This window comes from Gymnoscopelus microlampas, assembly GCF_963454915.1.
Source record: "Gymnoscopelus microlampas genome assembly, chromosome: 16".
NCBI lineage: Eukaryota > Metazoa > Chordata > Actinopteri > Myctophiformes > Myctophidae > Gymnoscopelus > Gymnoscopelus microlampas.
The window spans coordinates 22,264,011-22,285,636 of NC_139953.1; the positions used below are offsets into that span (position 1 = coordinate 22,264,011).

Sequence of the window (21,626 nt, forward strand, 5' to 3'; positions counted from 1 at the left end):
CTGCTGGCTGCAAACTTCTGACCAGCGTTGCCAAGTTCTGCGATAGAAACACGCAATAGGGTCTGTGAAAACAAGCCCCAAAAGAACATGAGCACTTTTAATATATATTCATCAGCTATTTTCAAAACAATCTTGGGGAAAAAGTGGACATTTTTTTATATGTTTTAAAAAACATTTTGACAAAAATATGGTATGGGGGTCCCTGGCACAAAACATTTTTCAGATGGGGGGTCCGTGGAAAAATACATATTAATTTGGGGGTCCTTGACATGAACGTGTTGGAGAACAAGAACGACATCCACTGGTTTAAACAACATTTAGGAAAACAAGCCCAAAAAAACGCAACCCGCAACTACAAATATTTACCAGCAACTTTACATAAAAAGAAGTCGCTTATAATAAGTCGACATGGCAACACTGCTTCTGACGCCAGGATGGAAACATGGCGCGGTAGACGTCACGTGACACGGGGCGATGATCCCGAAGCGCAGAATGGGTACAAACAGACATGTCCGTTCGCGACGGAACGAACGGCCGGAAGTCCCATACACTCCCATGTTAAAAAAAAAAACGGAAAGACGGACGCGTTTCGTTTCCGTTTTTTTTTTAACATGGGAGTGGATGGGACTTCCGGCCGTTCGTTCCGTCGCGAACGGACATGTCTATTTGTACCCAATGAGAGGAAATTGGAAAAGGTACAGTGTTGCCATGTGGGCTTATTATAAGCGACTTTGTGCATCTTTTTCTGTAAAGTTGCTTGTAAACATTGGTAGTTACGGGTTGTGGCTTGCGGGGGCTTGTTTCTAGTAAACGGTACTTGTTTATTTAGGCTTCAAAAATATATATATTATTATTATTTAAACCAGCAGTTCTCAAATATGTTCATGAAAATGTTTTGTGCCCAGGGGGGGCCAGGGGAGCATTTGTGTCGTTAAAAATCCAAATATTCCACATTTAATTGCAAGAGTTTTTGAAAATAGCCGATCTACAAGCTCCGATGCCATGCATTGAATCTTAAAGTGCTTAAAGTGCTCATGTGGCCTAAATTGCTTCTTTTGGGCTTGTTTTCCTAGACCTGGTTGCTTATGTCTCTCACAAAATATGGCAACGCTGAAAAGGTAGAGTTTATAGCATCCTATTGCCCGGAAGGATTGTCGGCCGCGCTGTTATTGTAATTGGCTAATTGGTTATCAGGGGCAACCGCTTTTGTATTGTCTCTTGTTACTGTTACTGTTGTTGTTGCTGCTGCTGCTGCTTTTCACCTCATATAACCTCCAGTTTACCTCCCCAAAAGTTCATGGAAATCTAAAGATTGTGGTCAAATTACTGTCTGTTGTGTGTCCCCATAAATGTACTCAAGTACTGTACTTAAGTACAATTATTAAGTACTTTTACTTTACTGGAGTATTTCCAATTTTCAATTATTTTACTTCTACTCCACTACATCTCAGAGACAAATATTGTACTTTTACTCCACTACAATTATTTGAAAACTTTAGTTTACTTTGTAGATTTTGAATATTATTACAAAACATACATTAACCACTTCAACCCTATATACATTTCAGCCATTTGAAAATAGCCGATCTACAAGCTCACAATGCATGTGATGCAGGCATTGTTGTGAGCTACTGAGCTTGTATATCTGCTATTTTCAAAATATATATATATTTTTTTACAATTTATACGTTTGAAAACGTGTGAAATGGGACATTCTGCATAATGAGTACTTTCTACTTTTGGTACTTTAAGTACATTTTGATACCAATACTTTTGTACTTTTACTCAAGTACATTTTTAATTCAGGACTTTTACTTGTAACAGAGTATTTCTACATTGCAGTATTGATACTTTTACTTAAGTAAAACATTTGAGTACTTTTTCACCACTGCTGGCATGGCTATCATGAATTTCATCTTCATAGATAGTCCTAAAGGGATGTCTAATGTTTTATTATTTTTTTGGTATACATATTGCTAAAGTATTTACCCTCCATGAATTTGTTGAAATATAACTCAGGTGTGTGATGTTTATCATACCTGGTCATTTTCATAGTGACCAAGTCCCTAAAAGTAAAACCTTGCTTGTGTGTCAGAATGTATTATAATAGGCTACACTGGCCTCTTAACCAAAGAGGGTGTTCAATAATAGATTATTAATCCCATGGAAAAGGTCTTCGATCTGCCATTGTCAGGCTCCATCCCACTTCTTTGTTATCAGTGTTCTGTTCATGGATACAGTATTCTGTTGTGTTATCACTATCAGTGACAGTGTTCTGTTCATGAATATCGTTCTGTTGCTGGTTGGTTGGATGCTTCCTTTGGTAGGTGGAACATTGAAAAGGCTCAATGTTCACCCATAGCAGACACCCAGGTGTCCTGTTACAGCCAGCACCAATGGTAAACATAGAGTAGGTGAGAGGAGAACACTGACCAATACATAGATTTTCCTTCATGGTAGGTTATTGGATTAGAATAAAATGATAATATCAAATACATGAGATGTACGGTACCCTACTCAATACATACATAAATAAAATAAAGGCAGAATACCTGTTCCTTGTGCAAGTATAACAGCAGGTTTAAAGATTAAATATGTACTGTATGATGTGTTAACCTATGTATTAACTGTGTGGTGTGTCCACTGAAAATCAGCATTTTAACACTTGATGTGCATTTTTGGAAAATAAATAAATAGCCTACAGAGTGGGGCCAAACTGCCCTTGTGCTGGGACGTAAACGATATGGGTGATCAGTCTGGCTCATCCTAAGGACAGTCTCATTCAAGGTCACTGACCTTGTGTGATAATATGCCAATCATTGTTTATGTGACTGCAGAATCAGCTTTTCCTTTTATGTAAGCCTACTACTGCACCAATGTTTGAGTTTTTTATTTCATTATTTCATTTTACTTTAGGTTCTGTGTATGGTGTGTTTTTATATGTTATGTCCTGGTTGAGTGTTGTTGTGCTGTAGCCTATAGCAGAGACATACAGAAAAATAAAATCCATAATAAATCCATTCATACAATTTCAATGAGTACAAAGTTTAGAGAAGTAGAATATGGGTACTGTAAATGGAGGTTGGTTGAGTTGTAATAATAAAACCACCAACCACCATATATATATATATATATATATATATACACACACACACACACACACACACACACACACGCGCACGCACACATGCACACGCACGCACACGCACACGCGCACACACACACACACACACACACACACACACACACACACACACACACACACACACACACACACACACACACACATTCTTTCATAGCTCTCTGGGAATATATTGGATTTTCTTTTCTTTTTTGGGGGGTAACTTAATTTTTAAAAGGAAGTATAATTATTTTAGAATTTAACAAGATACAGTGTACGAGAACAGTGTACCTGACACTTCATCAGAGGGCCCTCTTGTGTCCATAGAAGGTCAGTGCGGTATATTAGGCTGTAGGTTTGCTTGTCTTTTCTCTTTTCAAATACTTTATTTATTTTGATGAAGTTCATGTTCATAAAAAGTGTGTGTGTGTGTGTGTGTGTGTGTGTGTGTGTGTGTGTGTGTGTGTGTGTGTGTGTGTGTGTGTGTGTGTGTGTGTGTGTGTGTGTGTGTGTGTGTGTGTGTGTGTGGGGGGGGGGGGGGGGGGGCTTGAATAAGAATATTAGCCTATATTATTGTTGGCTGTTTCTTATTAAGGCAGCTTTGTTAGATAATTGATGGTAGCCTATATTTTTATTTTCTATTTTTTTAAATCATTAATCAAATATTTTATTATTATTATTATTATTATTTTATGTATATAGAGATAAAGGAGAATAAAGCAACACAAAAAAGGGAATACAAATGTACACCTGTAGCCTACTTCTGTAACTATGTACTTTTCCCTAATAAAAATATTATATATATATTTTATAGATAGCCTATATACAGTCAAGTACAATAAAATCCCCTTACCATTAATTGATGGTAAATAGATCGTAGGCCTACTGATTGTATGATGATTTATACTTTCCCAGAAATTGTAGTTTGGTCTGCTGCCCTAACAAATTCCACATTCATGAAAGTTCTCAATGATGACGAGGCATATATGAATATGAACATGAATTGTCTAAATTGCCCGTGTGACACCCAGGATTCGAACCCTCGTCTTAGTCGTCTACCGCTTGGCAAGCCAAGCATCTGGGACCTGCTATTCCGCTGAGCTCTCAGCTGTCCTGCAGGAGTCAGGACTACAAATCTCTTTACCTCTAGAAAGCTACGGTACTCGTTAAATTCACCTCCCTTTGACCTCTCCCACCTGGAAACCCGATCCAGGCCAGGGCACGGTACTCCTGCCCCGGGATTCGAACCCCAGTCTCCCGCGTGGGTATTAAACTTCTACCGTTGTAACTTGTATGGGAATCAGTGTGTCAAGTCAGATAATTCGCAGGCCTGGTAGTTTTTCCCACTTGTTCAAGTGTTAATGAGCTTCAGACAGTAGCCTGCTTGTCAAAGAGTAATGTGTCCGACGCACAAGGGTCTAATCATTTATCAATGGAAGAGTAGTCTAAATGTAAAGCAGATAGGCTACATTTATTCTTTATGTATTTACATTTTTGTAGAGGGGGTTTTGAATGAGGTGCCCTCACTTCTCAGGTGCCCACTGTCCACTTAGGCTGAGACGTGACGTCACACCATTGAAAGTAATATCTGAAAACCCCACAAGATGGCACCAGTGCACCATCTGTCCATTGAGGGTTCTATAGGTTAAAATAACGTTTCATTCATTAAAATAAATTCCGGATTGCAACTAAAACCAGAATCACACGAAAACTCACCCAGAATATATTTAATACCCCAGTAGGCTATCATACAATCTGGTCCTGGTTTGGTATGGGTTTGGTAATGCGACACTGCCACCTAGTGTACGCTAACATTACGTGCAAGTATTTAAAAAAGATCGATCTTCTCAGAACCAGATTATTTTTGCACTCTGCTAAATTCGCATTAGTACTGCTGTGCTGGGTCATAATTAATGGCTTTTTATAACAACTGGCGTGGAGTCGCCACCTACTAGCCTACTCAATGGTGCAAGCTGTGACTGAAATAACCAGCAGGAGGCGGACTTGTGCAGAAGACATTTTAAAACGTTAGAAAACATTTACCATACTGAGGCTTTGTTTTGTGTCTGACAATTCATATTATAAGCGTTATTAGCCTATTATAGACATGTAGGCCTACTGAATCATTACGTGCTGGTCAAGCAGTTTAGCACACAGCCCAACGTTACAACGCTGGTACAGCCTGCCAGATATTGCATATCATTATTATCTAGACTAGATCAGGACGCGTATTGATCATCGTTTTTCGTGCACATTTCTCTACGTGTATAGCCTACTTTATTTGTTTACGTTTATTTACTGCCCAACATTCGAAGGCTGTAACGGGGATAACAGCAAAACGGATCTACCAGGAGTGGGGTTCGAACCCACGCGGACATACGTCCATTGGATCTTAAGTCCAACGCCTTAACCACTCGGCCATCCTGGTATATGCCTTTTCCTGAGACGTTTTCACTATATTTTTCCTCAACCTACTGCATATTTTTATTAATTGAATAGGGTACGCACTTTTTCTGGGGTAGCGTAGCAAATGCCACATTGTAAACAACTATAAACCGAAGGATCTACTAATCTCCGCCTAGGCGACGAGTCGTCGTCATGCGCATAAACCTAAAGTCTATTACCATGCAATGCATATCCACGAGTTGCTATTAGCTAGCTGCTAGCAGCAGTTTTGCACGAGTCCTGGATGAGTAACGACGTTAAATAACTACAAGCTAAGAGAGACACAAATCAATTTGGTATCTTTGCGTGGTAACTGGATTGAAAATATACGTACAAAGCCTAATTTATTATTTCCCCAAATCCGTTGAACAAACTGAAATAACACAGAACTTCTGGGGTAAATAAGAAGGGAACAAACAGCCTGCAGGAGACTTCCAAACGCAAAGTAGTAGGCTACGCATCGCATAAAGTTGTCTTGCATAGTAACGTCAACATATGGCAGTACGAAACAGTATACCGAGCCACCTATTAATAGACACACACACTTAGGACGACTCAGTGAAAGTGTGATGCTTTTAAGCATCTCTGCCCCCCTCTTCTGATAGAAACCTGCTAGGTATTTAGCAGACGCTCTCTCTTGCCCAGAGCTATAGTGCGAAATCACATCAGTAAATGTCATGAACTCCAGTCAACAAACGACAAGTATGGCTATTTAGTGCTTCAAATAAACTAACTACCAGGTAAACATCACACCTAGCCTATACTAGCATCTGTTTAAACAACATGCTATCTAAATAACATTCTCAGCATGTGGTCAAGAGAAACAAAATAACTAACAAAACCCTAAAAGTAACCTACATAGATCTGCACAGTAGTGTCTATCAAACATTCTAACAGGGATTTGCGGGATCCACGTGGGAATGGCTGCTGTCTACGGGTGATGGATGGATGGTTGGTTGGATGGACCCCGATTGGCAGATGGATGGATGGATGGATAGTCGATAAAAAATAATAATAACACACTATACCCCCAAAAGTAAAAAAAAAAAAAAAAAAAAACACTCCTAAACATTCCTAGTATTCGGTGCCATTTGTGTTCCCATGGCATAATACAGCATATCTTGTGTAAAATAAGGAAAAACACAAATTCCAATGATACCACAGGGTGAATTAAATACAAAATAATCACTTTGATTTGAGTAGAAGTAAGCTAAAATGCCATGTCCCCAATCATGTATATTCAGCTTCAGATACAAATATAGTAAAATTCTAACAAAATACAAATTTTATTCTACAGTATTAGTTCTAATGTTTCTCACCAAATGTTATTAACTGTGATTAATTTATTTTTTATGCTTAAAATCTTGAAATCAATGTGTGTCCCTGAATTGACTGCTAATGCAAATCCATCTGTAATGTCCCCTGACTATTCCTCTAGCCACATGACTTCGGAAAGTAGCATACATTTGATGTCCACCCTGTTATGTCCTGTCCACCCTGTCATCAGTCCACCCTGTTATAGTGCAAAACCTAACAGGGTTTTTTTTTCGCAATTCCATGAAATCAACAAATAAGATGCATATTATTTTGGTAATTTGCAGGGAAGGGATTGACTATGCAGATAGTGTGGTAGGTAGAGACTTTAGTAGGATCAATGAGAGAAAAGGGATTCAGAGATTCATTTGATAAATGCCATTCATTAATATTTTTCCTTGCAGCCACCTTCATCACAATTGAAATTCATGCATCTATTTTTAGATATCCTTGCCATAAATGTGGAAGACAAAATGCTAAAACTACCGTATTTGTTCTTCAGTATTGCAGTCAGTGTTTCTAACAGTATTGTTCGCTAAGCTAAAATGAAAAAGTAAGAATAGACATGATGATGACGCATCTCCCCTAATGTTTTAGGTTTTGACAGTTCCTCATGTGACTCATTAGAAAGAATCTGGAGGAACCGGTTGAATTATGTGTTTCCCCGTTGTAGACAATGCTGTGTGCTTCCTTGAACAAACCACCTTAAGAGGATATTCATTACGTTTTCTTACACTTTAATTTCCTGAATCTTTATCTCGCCGTGCTCTTTACGTTGTCCTTTTACATCAGCCAGGTCAACTTAACAACTGGAAAGGGGAACTTTTCTCCCAAGATGGGACAGCAGTGTGAATTTCTCATTTCCAAATCATTTTCTAATCTATTTTCCTAAGTCGCCCATTGACAGTGATGTTTTCTTTTTCTATTCACATCTAATCTCTACTTTCTGTTCTTTTGAGACGCAAAAACATGTCCATTTAAACGTGACCATAAATTGGATTAATTTGCTACACTTTAAGACTCGCTCTCTGTCTGCCCTTCTCCCTCCTGTCCTCATCCACACTTTCATCATTATTTCCCTCACTTGTCACTCTACCCTCTTGTAGGCAAATGTATTCGTCATCGAACAACCAAGGAAAGGAAAATCTGCTAATGTCGTTTGTCGTTCAACATAAATAATCTTTTTTTTTTCTCTTGTCCTTCCCTGAGGACTTAGTCTGTACAAATGTTCAGAAAACTAACAAACAATACAAATCTCATAAGATTACTCTATATGTTGGCTTGTGCCCATGTTCTCTTACAAACATAAATTGCATACACAATTCCTCTCAATTCCCATTTTTTTATTCCACTTTGGATCACCTATTTTTTTATTTCATATTCATTTTCAGTTAGTTGATAAAATTACGTTCATTGACAATACATGCTGAATAAATAAAACTTCCTATATATGAATAAACATGTTTCTCTATAAACCACGTCTCCAACACGAAAGCCAGGGACAGCACGTCTGACATGGGTCTCTCCTCTTGTACTGCACGGCCTTCGTAAGGTCTTCAACGATCTTTTCAGTATAATTCAGTGTGCCACACACATTAGACTCAATACTGTTAACCGTGGATGACTGTTCCTCCACCAGCATGGCCATGTTTTGGAACAGATCATGGATCTCTCTCATCCTAGCCTCCAGCTCTACCAGCTCCTTGTGTCTCTGTTTGATCTCACATAGGGCATATCGTGACGTGCGTCCACCGTCTGTCTCCACGCTGGTGGCTAGCTCAGCCCAGCCTTCTCCCCCTTTATCCACCATCGTGTCTAGCTGCTCATCACTTATGGCATTCCCCAGAATGGATGCTTGCCTCTGGATTCGCTCACGACATGTAGCTCTCTGAGTCTCCTCAGCCTTATTGTAGTCGGCCATGACCGAATGGAAGGCATGGGTCAGGGTCTGATGCTGGGTGCGGGCAATGCGGCTAGCGGCAGAGCTGGGACCTTCCTGTTCCTCCAGCTGGTGACTTTGCGCTCCCAGGGCCTGGAGGCGGACATAGAGGGCCTCACCTCGTTGGTGAATCTTTCTGGCAATGGTGTTGGAGTCCTGTTTGAGGAGAGTGAGGCGACGCACAGAGGTACCAAAGCGCTCATTGTGTCTGTGCAGGCGCTCCACCTCCAGGTGGAGGAGGGCAATCTCCTTGCGCATGGAGTGGGCCTCCACCAGGATTTGGTCAACGATAGAGGGGCCCTGAAACACCACTGCCTCATGGGATAGACTCACATTGTCTTCATCATAGTCTGGTTTATGAAGGTCTTGTTCATGGTCCTCTTCCTCCTCTCTAATGGCCTGCAGTGTCTCCAGCCTGTCTCGCATCCTGCTATGGAGACATGGGGATAATGAGAAAAAAACATAGTTGTTGAAAGGTGTTGAAGTTGTTGAAACACACCAGTGAAATACAAATAACTGAAGCTATTATAAAGTCAATTATCGATTTTTTTAAAATTGATTTCGTCTAATCAATATTCAGTAACTTCAAGTGTTCCCCCTTAGAAAATAAGGAGGAGGAAATATTGGAGCTCTGGTCCCACTGTCCATCAGGGCCAGGGGTATTATTAGTTAATGCCTGTTAAATAATAATACCGGAGGGATGAGTTGCAATATACTCAACGAATGATAACATTTGTCTCTCTCTCTCTCTCTCTCTCTCTCTGTGTGTGTGTGTGTGTGTGTGTGTGTGTGTGTGTGTGTGTGTGTGTGTGTGTGTGTGTGTGTGTGTGTGTGTGTGTGTGTGTGTGTGTGTGTGTGTGTGTGTGTGTGTGTGTGTGTGTGTGCCTATAATATAGTGACACACGAAACCTGGACAGCCAGTAATCTGTATGTTTCCTGCCTGTATGTGATTATCAGTTCTAGCTGATATGATCACAGGAATTCTTTAAAACAAGGAACAAGGAAGCATCACCAGAAAATGACTTTCCTCAGAGACATTTGAAAAGACTATACAGATTAAGTCTATAAATATATTTTAGAGCAATACTTTCAAAAGAGGCTGCTTACCTCTCTGTTATTCATCTTTTACTATCCTCACAAAGTGAAGAGGAAAGAGGGGAAAATAAGTTTTCTCATGCCATGTCAGCACAACAGATTCAGTGAAAGCTATTTTAAAGTGTGAGTAAAAGTAAATGTATGAGAACAACATCTAGTGAAATGTGTTCCTATAAACTGCATGACTTCAGGCCATCATGACAATAGAAATGTTAGGACTAGAATGTTAAAATTTTAAGCCGGTAGATCAATTGCACCCAGGTGTATCTACCACACATGGTACTAGTTGAAATTAAATTCAATAGGGATAACATGAAGTTGAATAAAAATATCCTACCTCAATTGAAAGACGGCCAAAAAGTCAAATAAATATATCCCCTTGTGTCTGTCTGATTCATTCAGTCCAAGGCACTTCAAAAAGCATCTTCACATCACTGTTATGCAAGTTGCTGTCTGCAGTTTTTGTGGTATCTGATGACCGCCCCTTTCCAGGTGACAACCATGAGCCTTCCCACTTACACAAGCATAAGGAAGTACAGAGATTTAGTTTAACCAGATGAACCCTAGCGTCCTTATTCTGGGGCGATCATTCAGCGAAAACAGTAGATCTACAAGCTCAAAAGCACATGCGACACATTGTGAGTTTGTACGTAGATCGGCTATTTTCAGCAACAAGATTTGGTAGGCCTATAGAGGGAAAAAAGTAGGGGGCCTAGGATAGACCCCTGGGGGACACCGGTCAACAAAGTATAAAATGGTTAATATCAGTTTATTTGCACACCATGTTACAATAAATTAGTAATTAGATGAAACATGATGATGTGTACTGGCTTGAAGAAGCTTGAATGGCTTTCTCCCACAGAAAGTAATCAAATCAGAAACAGAATTTTTCAATTCATAGAAAAATAAATGTAGATGTGGTTGTACAATTCAATCCAAGAGCAATTAATTGAATTATTCTTATATAGCAGCTGACACACCACAGTAAACATACATGACTGCAATAATACGATCAGATAATACCAATGAAACAATTATACAATCCCAGCAAAATATCAAGAATGATATGCCGAAACAGATGTTGCTGGCATTCCTCAAAAGGGAGGCACTGGCACTTGTGATTATGAGGGATTTTGAACGTGGAAATTTGTGGAATTTGCGTTAGGATTATATACTTTGGCAGTATGCAAGTATGTTGTTACTGTCGGGCAGAAACCTTGTATCTCCATGTTTCAACTATGTTTTTTCCCCGTAAATTAATGCCCCCCTTCGTCACACTACAGTGTCACACAAAGTAGCATAAATAGCCAGTCTAGAAGCTCAGCTTGTAGAAAGTCTATTTTTGCTATTTTGGGAATTTTTTAAGTGAAAGTGTGTTCAGTGTGTCTGAGGATTTTATAAATATTGAACCAATGAAATGTATTAACAAAAGCTTGTGACTAAATATTAACTACATTGGATCCATTGGAACACTGGATCTGAAAAGTTTTGGACATACAAGGTTTCCACCCGACAGCGATAATATAAATGTAAAACCTTTCTGCAGGACAAGATTTCATCTTACACAATGTCTCTAAAACCTTGTTCTACCTTCAGTCTCATATTACCAAGTAACACTTTTCCGGTTCTGACATGCAATAACAATGACAACCTATTCATAATTCAACAGCTCACTGTACAATCCAGATGTCGTCAGATACATTTCCAATCACTGAAACGTTTATTAAAACTGATGTATACTTTACATTGCATACATTTTGTTGAATTTTACAGCTAACTAACACCACCCAGTACTAGGAACTTTAAGCTAAAACAAATTACAAAACGGGTTACGGTACATTAAAATACAATTTGACCCAAATCTGTGTCACATCTCAGGATATATTGGACATAGCATGACATCATGATTTTTGAGTAAAGTGCAACCAAACATCTAGTCACTTCTCAGATTTATTCACAAGAAAAAGCTATTATTGTGTCTTTTCACGATATGCTTCCAGCAAAGTTCATGATGCAGATTTGTTAAGCGATACCTCTAAAGGCCTCATTTTCTTTCCTGACAGCACTGGTATTCCCTCACCCCATGCCTTTACTCTATCAGTCTTATTTGTAACAAGGGAAGCAGCCACAAAACATCTTCTTAAAGGGGTTGTTCTTGTCATGGCGTTTGGCTGTGCTAAGTTTGACCAGAACGTCCTGTATTGCCATGTCAGTGTTCTGGACATTGGTTTGGATTGAGGTCATCATGGGGCCCTGCTCCTCCACCAGAATTGCAATGTCCAGGAAGATGTCATGGATGCTGTTAATACGGGATTCCAGATCTAATAACTCCTGGTGGCGTTTCTCTATCTGGTTCAAGGCTGAGCGAGCTGTTTTGCCTTCGGTCACAATGTTCTCATTAAAGATGTTCCATTGGCCTGTCTCGATCATTTCCTCCACCTCGTCTCCAGTCACCTCCCGCCCCACTATCTCCATCTGCCTCTGTATGTGTGCCTTGCAGCCCTCTCGATGGTTCATCTCCACCTCATTGTAGTCATACATGGCGTCACGGAAACTATTGCTGAGGCAGGCATACTGTGTTCTGGCAATGCGTGTAACGGCAGCATTAGAACCATGCTCTTCTTCCAGGTTGTGGGCCGCGTTATCCATGTCCCGTAACCTTGTCAGGACGCCCTCAGCCCGCGCTTTGATATCTGCAGCGATGGCATTGGAGTCCCTCTTGATGGTGCTCATACGGGTGGTGGCAGTGAGCACGCGGGAGTTCTGCTCACGGAGTCGGTTGACATCCAGCCGAAGGAGCTGGACCTCCCGGTGGATGTCCTGGGACTGGTCAAATACGCCCTCCATGGCAGGACTGTTGTCAAACACCACCGCCTCGTGAGGCAGCTCCTCCTCCAGGTCCACGTTGCTGAAGTTGTCAGAGACGGCGGACTCTGCATATTCCATTTGTTCCACATGGCCACTGGACAGCTCCTGCAGGTGGCTCAGTCTGTCCCTCATGGCCGGGCTATAGGAGACAGAGACGGGTAGATGGTGGGGGTTAGAGATACAGGGAATTTTCATTTTCTCTCTCTGTGTCTCTCCTCCCTCTCACCTATATACACAAGAAGAAGAACATTTGAAGTCACAACTCTTTTTTTGTAACAAAAAATATAAACTGCTTTCAAACATGACCACAACCACTGTTTAAATGACCACGCATTGTGAAAAGCTGTCTCACCTGTTCTTCCTTCCATCAGATGTAACACACCCAGGCAGCACTGTTCACATGTCTAACTAGTTCTCAGTCCTTGTCCAACAAGTTCTTCTCACTGAGCTACAGTAGGCTACTTAGGCCAAGACTTCCATTTAAATTCTCTTTCAGAAGCTGATCAAATGTTTTGCACATAAGGTTAAGAAAATTAATGAAGTTAAGAGCAATAGGCTAGGGACAGCAGGTAATTTGAATGGCCTATACAAAATATATCAGAACTAACTGCATAAATCACTACACCTTTTGTTGTTTCAATCTTGTTCTGACAAAAATCTAAAGGATCGAAACATACTAATTAAAGCATAATTTGGCTACTTTTGCAGTGCAGTAGGGCACCTGCCAAAAGCACCATACAGCAATTGGCCAACATTAACCACTAGACTACCATTATAGTCAGTTTAACAATGAAAACCATTCATTAGTGTACTTCATATCAGCTGTATATGCGTCTACCATTCCCAGCGGTGTAAAGTAACTAAGTACATGTACTCAAGTACTGTACTTAAGTACAATTTTTAGGTATTTTTTTTACTTTCTTCAGTATTAACAGTTTAATACTTTTGCTTCTACTCCATTACATCTCAGAGGAAAATATTGTGTACTTTTATTCCTCTACAATTATTTGAAAACTTTAGTTACTACAGTAGTTACTTTGTAGATTTTGATTATTATTACAAAACACACTAACCACTTCAGCCCTATATATATATATATATATATATATATATATATATATATATATATATATATATATATTGAACTTGGTGGTGAAATGGTTCTACTTTTACGTTTGGTACTTTAAGCATATTTTGATGCCGACACTTTTGTACTTTTACTCAAGTACATTTTGAATATGGGACTTCTACTTGTAACAGAGTATAATCTACATTGCAGTATTGATGCTTTTACTAAAGTAAAACATGCGAGGATTTCTTAAGTTCTTCCATCACTGCCAGCAACATACAAAGTCATAGCATCAATATCATGCACCTTACCTGTCGTGTCTTAATCTCTACGAATATCGAAGGTTTTTCTTCCAGATCAGGCAACCCGTGGTGCCTCTTTACCATCCAGACTTCTGTGGTTTGTGATGTGCTTGACTGGATGCGAGGAGGACAACGAAATGTTTCCAAACAACACAGCCCTGCTGTCTTTGGCGTGCAAATGGCATTTGACTTTAGTGTGTTGGCAGAGAATTGCGCCACCGTCATGCGACAATGCTTATGTGACTCAGGAATGAAGCAGGGTCAGTTTGGTCCTGCTCTGACGTTCAAAAACAAGGAGGAAACACACCTGTATGACAAGCCCAATCGCCAGGAAGGCCACTAAAAGTAGTCTGGTTTCGGACCAACTAGTATTTTGCGTGCATTTTCCTGACAAATGCACACGTGTCACAGTCAGATTAATCAACCAGTGTGTGTGTGTGTGTGTGTGTGTGTGTGTGTGTGTGTGTGTGTGTGAGAGAGAGAGAGAGAGAGAGAGAGAGAGAGAGAGAAAGAGAGAGAGAGAGAGAGAGAGAGAGAGAGAGAGAGAGAGAGAGAGAAATCAATTTGCATGAACTAAATTAAAAGCATTCATGTATAATTCCTACATGAACACTCCTACAGTAGGAATGTCACAAAAACAGAGTCCACTATTGTAGGCCTACTGGTATTTTGAGTCAGTTAGTGGTCAACTACTTGGGGAAACTGATGTCCAGCAGTGGAAATGCAGTTTAATCCCATGGGCTATTAATCATTTAAATTATAGCACATAGGCTACAAAATGTATCTTAATCTAGCGTCACCAGGCTTTCCACACGGAGGAAATACTACAAGACAGATAGCAACTGGACTGTTCTACTAGATATTAAAAAATGTTAGGGACCGTCAATAAATTACAGATTGCAATTAAAAAAAAGAGTGCAATATCTCTTAGACAAAAGCACCTGGACAGACCTAAATACATCACAATGTCCGTCACCCATGCCTACATGATGCATACCCTTTATTTTGAAAAAAATCCCTCAAAAACTACTTTTCATGAATTTCCGAAATCTAAGAAATTCAATAACTTTTAGGTCACATGACCTTGACAACAAAATGTTTGTTCATATTGTCCATCACCCATGCCTATATGATGCACACCCTTTATTTTGCCCATTTTAAAAATAAACTTTTGTTCATGAATGTCTGAATGTAAGACATTCAATAACTATTTGGTCACATGACTTTGACAACCAAATTACACATTACATTTTACACATTACATTACATATACATTTAGGTCAAATGACTTAGACAGCCAAATCTTTGTTCATATTGTCCTTCATCCATGCCTACACGATGCACACCCTTTATTTTTCCCATTTTTAAAAGAAATGATGGTTACGTAGGTAACCAGGGTTATGTGAGTGATTGGATCACTCCAATATGATATATCCCTCAGTGGCAGAGCGGAAGTAGCCTGGTAAACCCTCCCTCCGGAAATCTCATTTGTATTTGATTTTAGTAGTGAGTCTGGCATGCAAGCCTGTTTGCCTTTTTTTCTGTGGCCGAGAGCTGGGCGGGATTAGTACCGTTGACTGACAACCTCTTCAGCCAATCAGCAGTTTGTTCCCCTTCAGCCAATCAGCAGTTTGTTACACCACCACCAGAGAAAGTGACGCAAGGGGACTTTTGAAAGGGCCATGCCGAAAATAGGTTGCTTTATTCGGATACATGCGTGTCAGTGTCACTGCTCGCCCCCGCCCCCGGTTCTCTGAATTTTTATTTTTAAATAGGCTCTGTCATGATTAATTGACCACAAATATGAAGTTAAACAACTACATTCTCTACTGCCTGACATCACTGTGATTTTAACCTGTCTGAAAAAATAATAAAGAGATTTGTAAAAAAAAAGAAAAACTAAATTCTATCCAAACAATATCTTAAAAGTAAATTCCGTGCCTCAAAAAAGAAGTTTGAGAGCGTTTTGAAGTTTTAAAACCAAAACCAAAACAGCGGACAGAATTTCAAAGGCGGCCCGTTCCATTTTTGTCGGCTGCACTCGGCTCCATTCGGGTTCACTCAGGTTCCACCTGATTGGCCAACCTCTGCTGTCAATCACAGAACAATGAGCGAGGACGCTGATAGGCGAAACGCCCAGATAAGCCCTCAGGCCAGACCCAATTCCTGAAATCAAATTTCTGTAAGGGGGGGGGGGTTTACCAGGCTAGAGCGGAGGCACCGAGGTAGATTAACAGATTAATCCCTGTGTACGGGGTGTGCCCACCTTTCAATCATTTTGTCCTTCTCGAGGTGACCAGCAGCTGGCAGCCTTTGTAAACTTTGTTGAGGTGTAAACTTACGGGTTGTTTTTAATCGATGCATGTGGGATAAGACGCAAGTGCTCCAAGTGCGGACGGAATTAAGGAACACCAAGATAATAACAACTTAATGAACGCTGGCCTGCATGGGGCTTTTAGCATAGTTTTATACAATATAGTACTGCTGTGCTGTTTCAAACTAATAAAGTATTATAATTTCAATCAATTCCATTTCCCAAGCAGCCGCTCTAACTCCTGAGCCACTGCTTTGGCGGTCTCTGTGTTGCAATGTCCCTCTTCATTTTGGCTGTTGCAGGCCTATAGCCTGACATGACGGTTCCAAAGAGTTAAAAATAAGGACGGTTCACATCATGTCTCATAAACTGAAGAACCACCCGATAGCCATGTCGAATCGATATCCATGTGACCAATTCTGGATTGGGACAGTAGCAGTGGCGGATCCAGTGTAGGCACAGTAAGGCTCAAGCATATATTATAACTCTATGGGCTCAAGCCTTACCTCAGTTAAGCTGTGCCTTCCCTCAGCCAGGCAGCTTTTTGTGTATTTACTATGAATATCGCCCCCTATACTCAAGGCCGACAGACAGCTTAATACACATCTATTTGCTCTTTATACGTCCTGCGTGCCTGGAGGATGTTGAGTCTTTTGAGTGCCAATGTCAATGTGTATTCTCAGAATTTGTGATTAGAAACACATATTGTGACATATTGTGACATATTGTGAAATATGTCTCCCCATTCACAGAACCGGTTTTCTACGTCATGACACACAATATAAACACCACACACACAAGGTCCCAGCCTCATTCTCTTGATTCATTTTTGATTCTTGAGACACAGCTATGGCACCGGCAAAGGGCACTGTGGAACTGTGCTCTTTCTAGACAGGCAGATAACTGAGTTAAACTGCCGTTTTAAAGAGGACACATATGGAATTATGACAGCGTCGGACTCGCTCCTGCTGGGATCTGTCACTTTTGGCATGAAATAACTTTTAAAGGGACCATGCAATTTGTATGGGATTACTATCACTGACACTGAACATGCTTCGTTCATTGAGAACATCACGCGGAGAATGACTGAGGAGAAACTGAAACTCCTCACAATAATAGAAGTGCTTGCTGGCCTGGGCCGCAGCGTGGCGGTCCAGGCACCCTAGGCTGCAATGCCAGCCTGACAGCGTGTCGCGGGTTCGACTCCCGATTCCGACGACCTTTGCTGCGTGTCACCCCCCCATCTCTCTCCCCATTTCCTGTCAGTCTACTGTCATCTATCAATAAAAAGGCAAAAAGACCAAAAAATATCTTTAAAAAAAAAAGAAGTGCTTGCTTGACAACTGTTCTGCGGGCGTTTTTTTTTACAAATGTTAACCGTCTGTTGAGGGCCATCATAACCCTCTCCTAACATCCTGCAAATGTTGAGAGACTGTTCTCTGCGACAAATTGAGTCCAGTCACGCTTAAGAACAATTTTACACCTTTGACGTTTGAAAGAGAACTAATGGACAGATCAGATTATGATGACATTATCAGGGTTTTCAACTCTAAGCCCAGACAACTCTGCTTTGTATAGGCATTTTTTGCCTATTGCCAGCTGTTGCCAAACGGTTGTTAGTCATGGTTAATCATTTACCAATCATCTACCAACTATTGTAGCCTATCTAAGCTAAAACATACATATGTAGGTCACCTACATATTTCGGTAATTTAATTTCTGGTTATTTGAAGAGGCTATTCAACTCTCTCCAGATGTCTATCAATCTGTGGCGCACGGCGCCTACCACGTATTTGCCAGGCCTAACTCATAAAGACATCCTGTGTCTGCGCCTGGACAGTTAGTCTAGTGATTTTGATAATTGGAGTAGCCTACCACACAGGTCACAAAATGAAAGGACCGTTTATATTAAAGCACCATTAACTCAATCGTCTCCATGCCCCCTAGCGTCAACAGGCTTTCCACAAGCCTGGTCTATAACCATAGACAGTAAAAAGGATGGACAAAGTTACGCCCATAGACTCTACAGACCGTAAATGAAGCCTATTTTTCATCAATCACTCAAGAAAAATGTACAAGGAAATGGATACTATTGGTTGGGACCAGAGAGGGGGTGGGGAATGAATGCTAACATGCCACGCCCCTCCTACAGTATACCCTACTTTATCATCAATTTTAAAATAAATGGGACCATCATTTACCAAAACGCATATCATGGTGATTGAAGAAGACTTTAAACTAGCGACTGGAAGCATATAGTATTTATGACAATGTTTATCAAGGAAATAAAATCAAGCGTAAAGTTCGGCAAAAACCCATCCGCTTGAATGGAGCCCAATTCTTTCTGACACCAGCAGGGGTCAAACAGCGAGACTACAGGCCATTCAAATGAACTGTCACTTCCTATACAGTATACAGCCTCAATTTACAGCTCAGAAGCTGCCCCCTTGGTTTATAACCTGTGCGATCTGGTCTAGATCCCGCCTACTATATCTGGAGACTGGTCATTTTCAAACATACATACATGCAAGCACCATTTCCGTATCCGCTCTAGACCAGCACACGGATAAGTATTGATTGATTGAATACTTTATTAGAAGTTTGCACATGAAAGTACAGTTCAATACAAGATCAGCTAATAGGAATTAAAAAACCCAAGAAAGTCATTGGCTTGTTTCCATTTGGGATCCTTTGTACTGAATTCATAGTGACATTAGACAGACAGACAGACACTACTGGCCTAGTGTCTGTCTGTCACATATATGCAGAACATCATATAAACAGTTTTAAAAAAAAGAAAAAGAAAAAATATGTACAGTAAACAGTTCGGGGTGGGGGGGGGGGGGGCTATAGGTCATGACTTTTACTTTTAGGTTATGACTTTTAAGTAATCTGCAAAGCGAATTGACTACTAACTATAGCATACCCTCGCCTCCCTGCTGGATGACGGCAAATGCACGCGCGTGCGCGTAACCGCGAACAGAGCGCCTTCCTTCTCGTTCTCACCACCGGGTCTCCGCTCTCAGTGGTCTGTCTCTCCATCAGGACCCTCACCCTGCCTGCAACACTATCAGACTACTCAGTCAGTTGCTCCTCGCCAAAAAAAAACAACACGCTCACTACACTACACTATTCCCTTTAAATCCGATAATGGTGATGAGGTTCTCTGTGCTTCGTGGTGCTTGTCGCAGTCTTCAGACGTCTAGATCACATCATGCAGGGACGACTCGGGTCTTTGGCTTCGGGAAGAGATGCCTGCCAGCGCCGGGTAGACCTACTGGTCTCCGGGCAGCAGCCACCACCACCAGCGGTAGTACCCGCTCCAACACAGCCCTCAAGCTGGGGGAAGAATCACAAAGGGATGTTGCTGTGAGGTAAGATAATGATATTCTGTTTTTTTTTGCGTGACGTGAAACCTTTTGTGTGGCAAACACATTTCCTGGTACAAGAAGTGTTTTTCTTCTGCTTTCATGAGACAATAGAATGTCGAAAGCAACGCTTGAATCACAAGAGACCTTTCTGTTGTCAAAATGTGAGCTTGGTGTTACTTTTTCGATGCCCCACGTGTCCCCGACTCCCTGTTGTCTTTTTCACATGGACTCCTGCCAGCTGATGTAACTTCGCTCTGTTCTTTCTTATCCCGACTGCGTTAAACGTGTCATTTGTTGCGAAACAGGCTAACAACACCGTGGCATGGTTAACTAAATCGTAAGATGTTAATGTAGTTGGCTAAACAGAGATGTTCTGTTAAATTATGCAATATCAAGTGGTGGGCAGTGGGCCAATGTTTACATGTGTATGTAGGTCAGTGTGTTAACCGATGGCCATTAATGATGACCCATAGCTCCTCCCAGATGTGGAGGAAGTACTCCCATGTTGTAATACTTAAGTAAAAGTAGCGATACCACAATGTAGAAATACCCTGTTGCAAGTAAAAGTACCAGTATTCAAAATGTACGTGAGTAAAAGTTCAAAAGTATTGGCATCAAAATACACTTAAATACTAAAAGTGAAAGTACTCATTATGCACAATGTCCCATTTCACAAGTTTCCAAATGTACACAATCCTTTGAAAATAGCAAATCTACAATATAGAAGGCTATTTTTGCCTCTGAGATGTAATGGAGTACAAGTAAAAGTATTGAATACTGGAAATACTCCAGTAAAGTAAAAAATACCTCACAATCTTACTTAAGTACAGTACTTGAGTACATCGATGTACTTAGTTACTTTCCACCACTGGCTCCTCCCCATTCCCAAGTCAGAGGCACAGCAACGTGGCAACAACCCAAAACGACAAAATTCGCTTTATTAAAGCATAATAATAGGGTCATAGGGTCCTATCGTCCATGTATTATTCATCTGTCACACTTGTTCACACTTAAATTGTAGAGATTGTATTCTGTGTATTATTTTTTCGTCCATGTATTATTCATCTGTCACACTTGCTCACACTTAAATTGTGGAGATTGTATTCTGTGTATTATTTTTTTCAACAACTTACAACACATGCCTGACTCCCTGCTTGCCTATGCAGTATTTGTGTGAAATACTTAAACATTTTATTTTCATCGTAGGGATGTAATTCAGAGCACCAAGGAGGAGATGGTGGCTTTACAGCAACAAACCCCAGCATTCCAGCCTGTGCTGGCTATCATACAGGTATCAGAAGGTTTTATTATTGTTATTGGTGTGAATTTTGTTTTATGTTTATTTCACCAGGGACCATGTACAAATACTCTGAACACAGTAGAGAAAAGATGATTTGTACCAGATCTAACTAATAGCTAATTTCCAACTGCAGTCTTAGGGCTAGTACAGACTTGATTATAATTACTGGGAAATTGCCTTGGTGGAATTGTACAATGCAAAATAGGCAATGTAAGACAGACTATACATAATACATAATCCTAAAACCTTTCAACATTAAATATCAGTGTGAAAATCCATACAATATTCAATGTAGCTGTGTCATTGGAACTTTGAGTGTGCAGTGTTAACTTATTTTTGATTGAGTTGTGACTGACCAATACAGGTGTGCGTTTTCTCTCTGCTTTGCATCAGTGCAGCAGACGACCATAACCTGATGTCTGTCACCCATTAAATGAACCCATAAATTACCTTTGACCTGGGAGGGTTATCTTATCTGTGACCAGGGC

The 21,626-nt window shown here is 40.4% G+C and overlaps 3 protein-coding genes across 6 annotated transcripts in view; 1 reads left to right on the forward strand and 2 right to left on the reverse strand.

The window, feature by feature from the left end:
- Positions 1–8,054: 8,054 nt before the first annotated feature.
- LOC311063226 (syntaxin-11-like) lies at positions 8,055–10,379 on the reverse strand. 2 transcript variants are annotated; one of them, XM_084082515.1, is made up of 2 exons: positions 10,252–10,379; positions 8,055–9,246 (listed from the first exon to the last, which is right to left on the reverse strand). In XM_084082515.1, exon 2 carries the CDS (start codon positions 9,243–9,245, stop codon positions 8,349–8,351), a length of 897 nt encoding a protein of 298 aa, XP_083938641.1. In that variant the 5' UTR covers position 9,246; positions 10,252–10,379; the 3' UTR covers positions 8,055–8,348. The 2 variants fall into 2 exon arrangements, with proteins under 2 accessions (XP_083938641.1, XP_083938640.1); XM_084082514.1 differs by having other exon boundaries at positions 8,055–9,249; positions 10,252–10,369.
- Positions 10,380–10,671: 292 nt separating this feature from the next.
- stx11b.1 (syntaxin 11b, tandem duplicate 1) lies at positions 10,672–14,332 on the reverse strand. 2 transcript variants are annotated; one of them, XM_084082966.1, is made up of 2 exons: positions 14,163–14,332; positions 10,672–12,921 (listed from the first exon to the last, which is right to left on the reverse strand). In XM_084082966.1, the coding sequence occupies exon 2, from the start codon at positions 12,912–12,914 to the stop codon at positions 12,018–12,020; it is 897 nt and encodes a 298-aa protein (XP_083939092.1). In that variant the 5' UTR covers positions 12,915–12,921; positions 14,163–14,332; the 3' UTR covers positions 10,672–12,017. The 2 variants fall into 2 exon arrangements, with proteins under 2 accessions (XP_083939092.1, XP_083939091.1); XM_084082965.1 differs by having other exon boundaries at positions 10,672–13,008.
- Positions 14,333–19,336: 5,004 nt separating this feature from the next.
- Positions 19,337–21,626, forward strand: part of mthfd1l (methylenetetrahydrofolate dehydrogenase (NADP+ dependent) 1 like) — a 54,918-nt gene continuing 52,628 nt past the window's right edge. For both annotated transcript variants that reach the window (XM_084083402.1, XM_084083403.1), the window contains exons 1-2: positions 19,337–19,841; positions 21,045–21,129. In XM_084083402.1, coding sequence (XP_083939528.1) covers positions 19,618–19,841; positions 21,045–21,129 — 309 coding nt within the window. In that variant the 5' untranslated portion in view covers positions 19,337–19,617. The remainder of the gene's footprint in view (positions 19,842–21,044; positions 21,130–21,626) is intronic.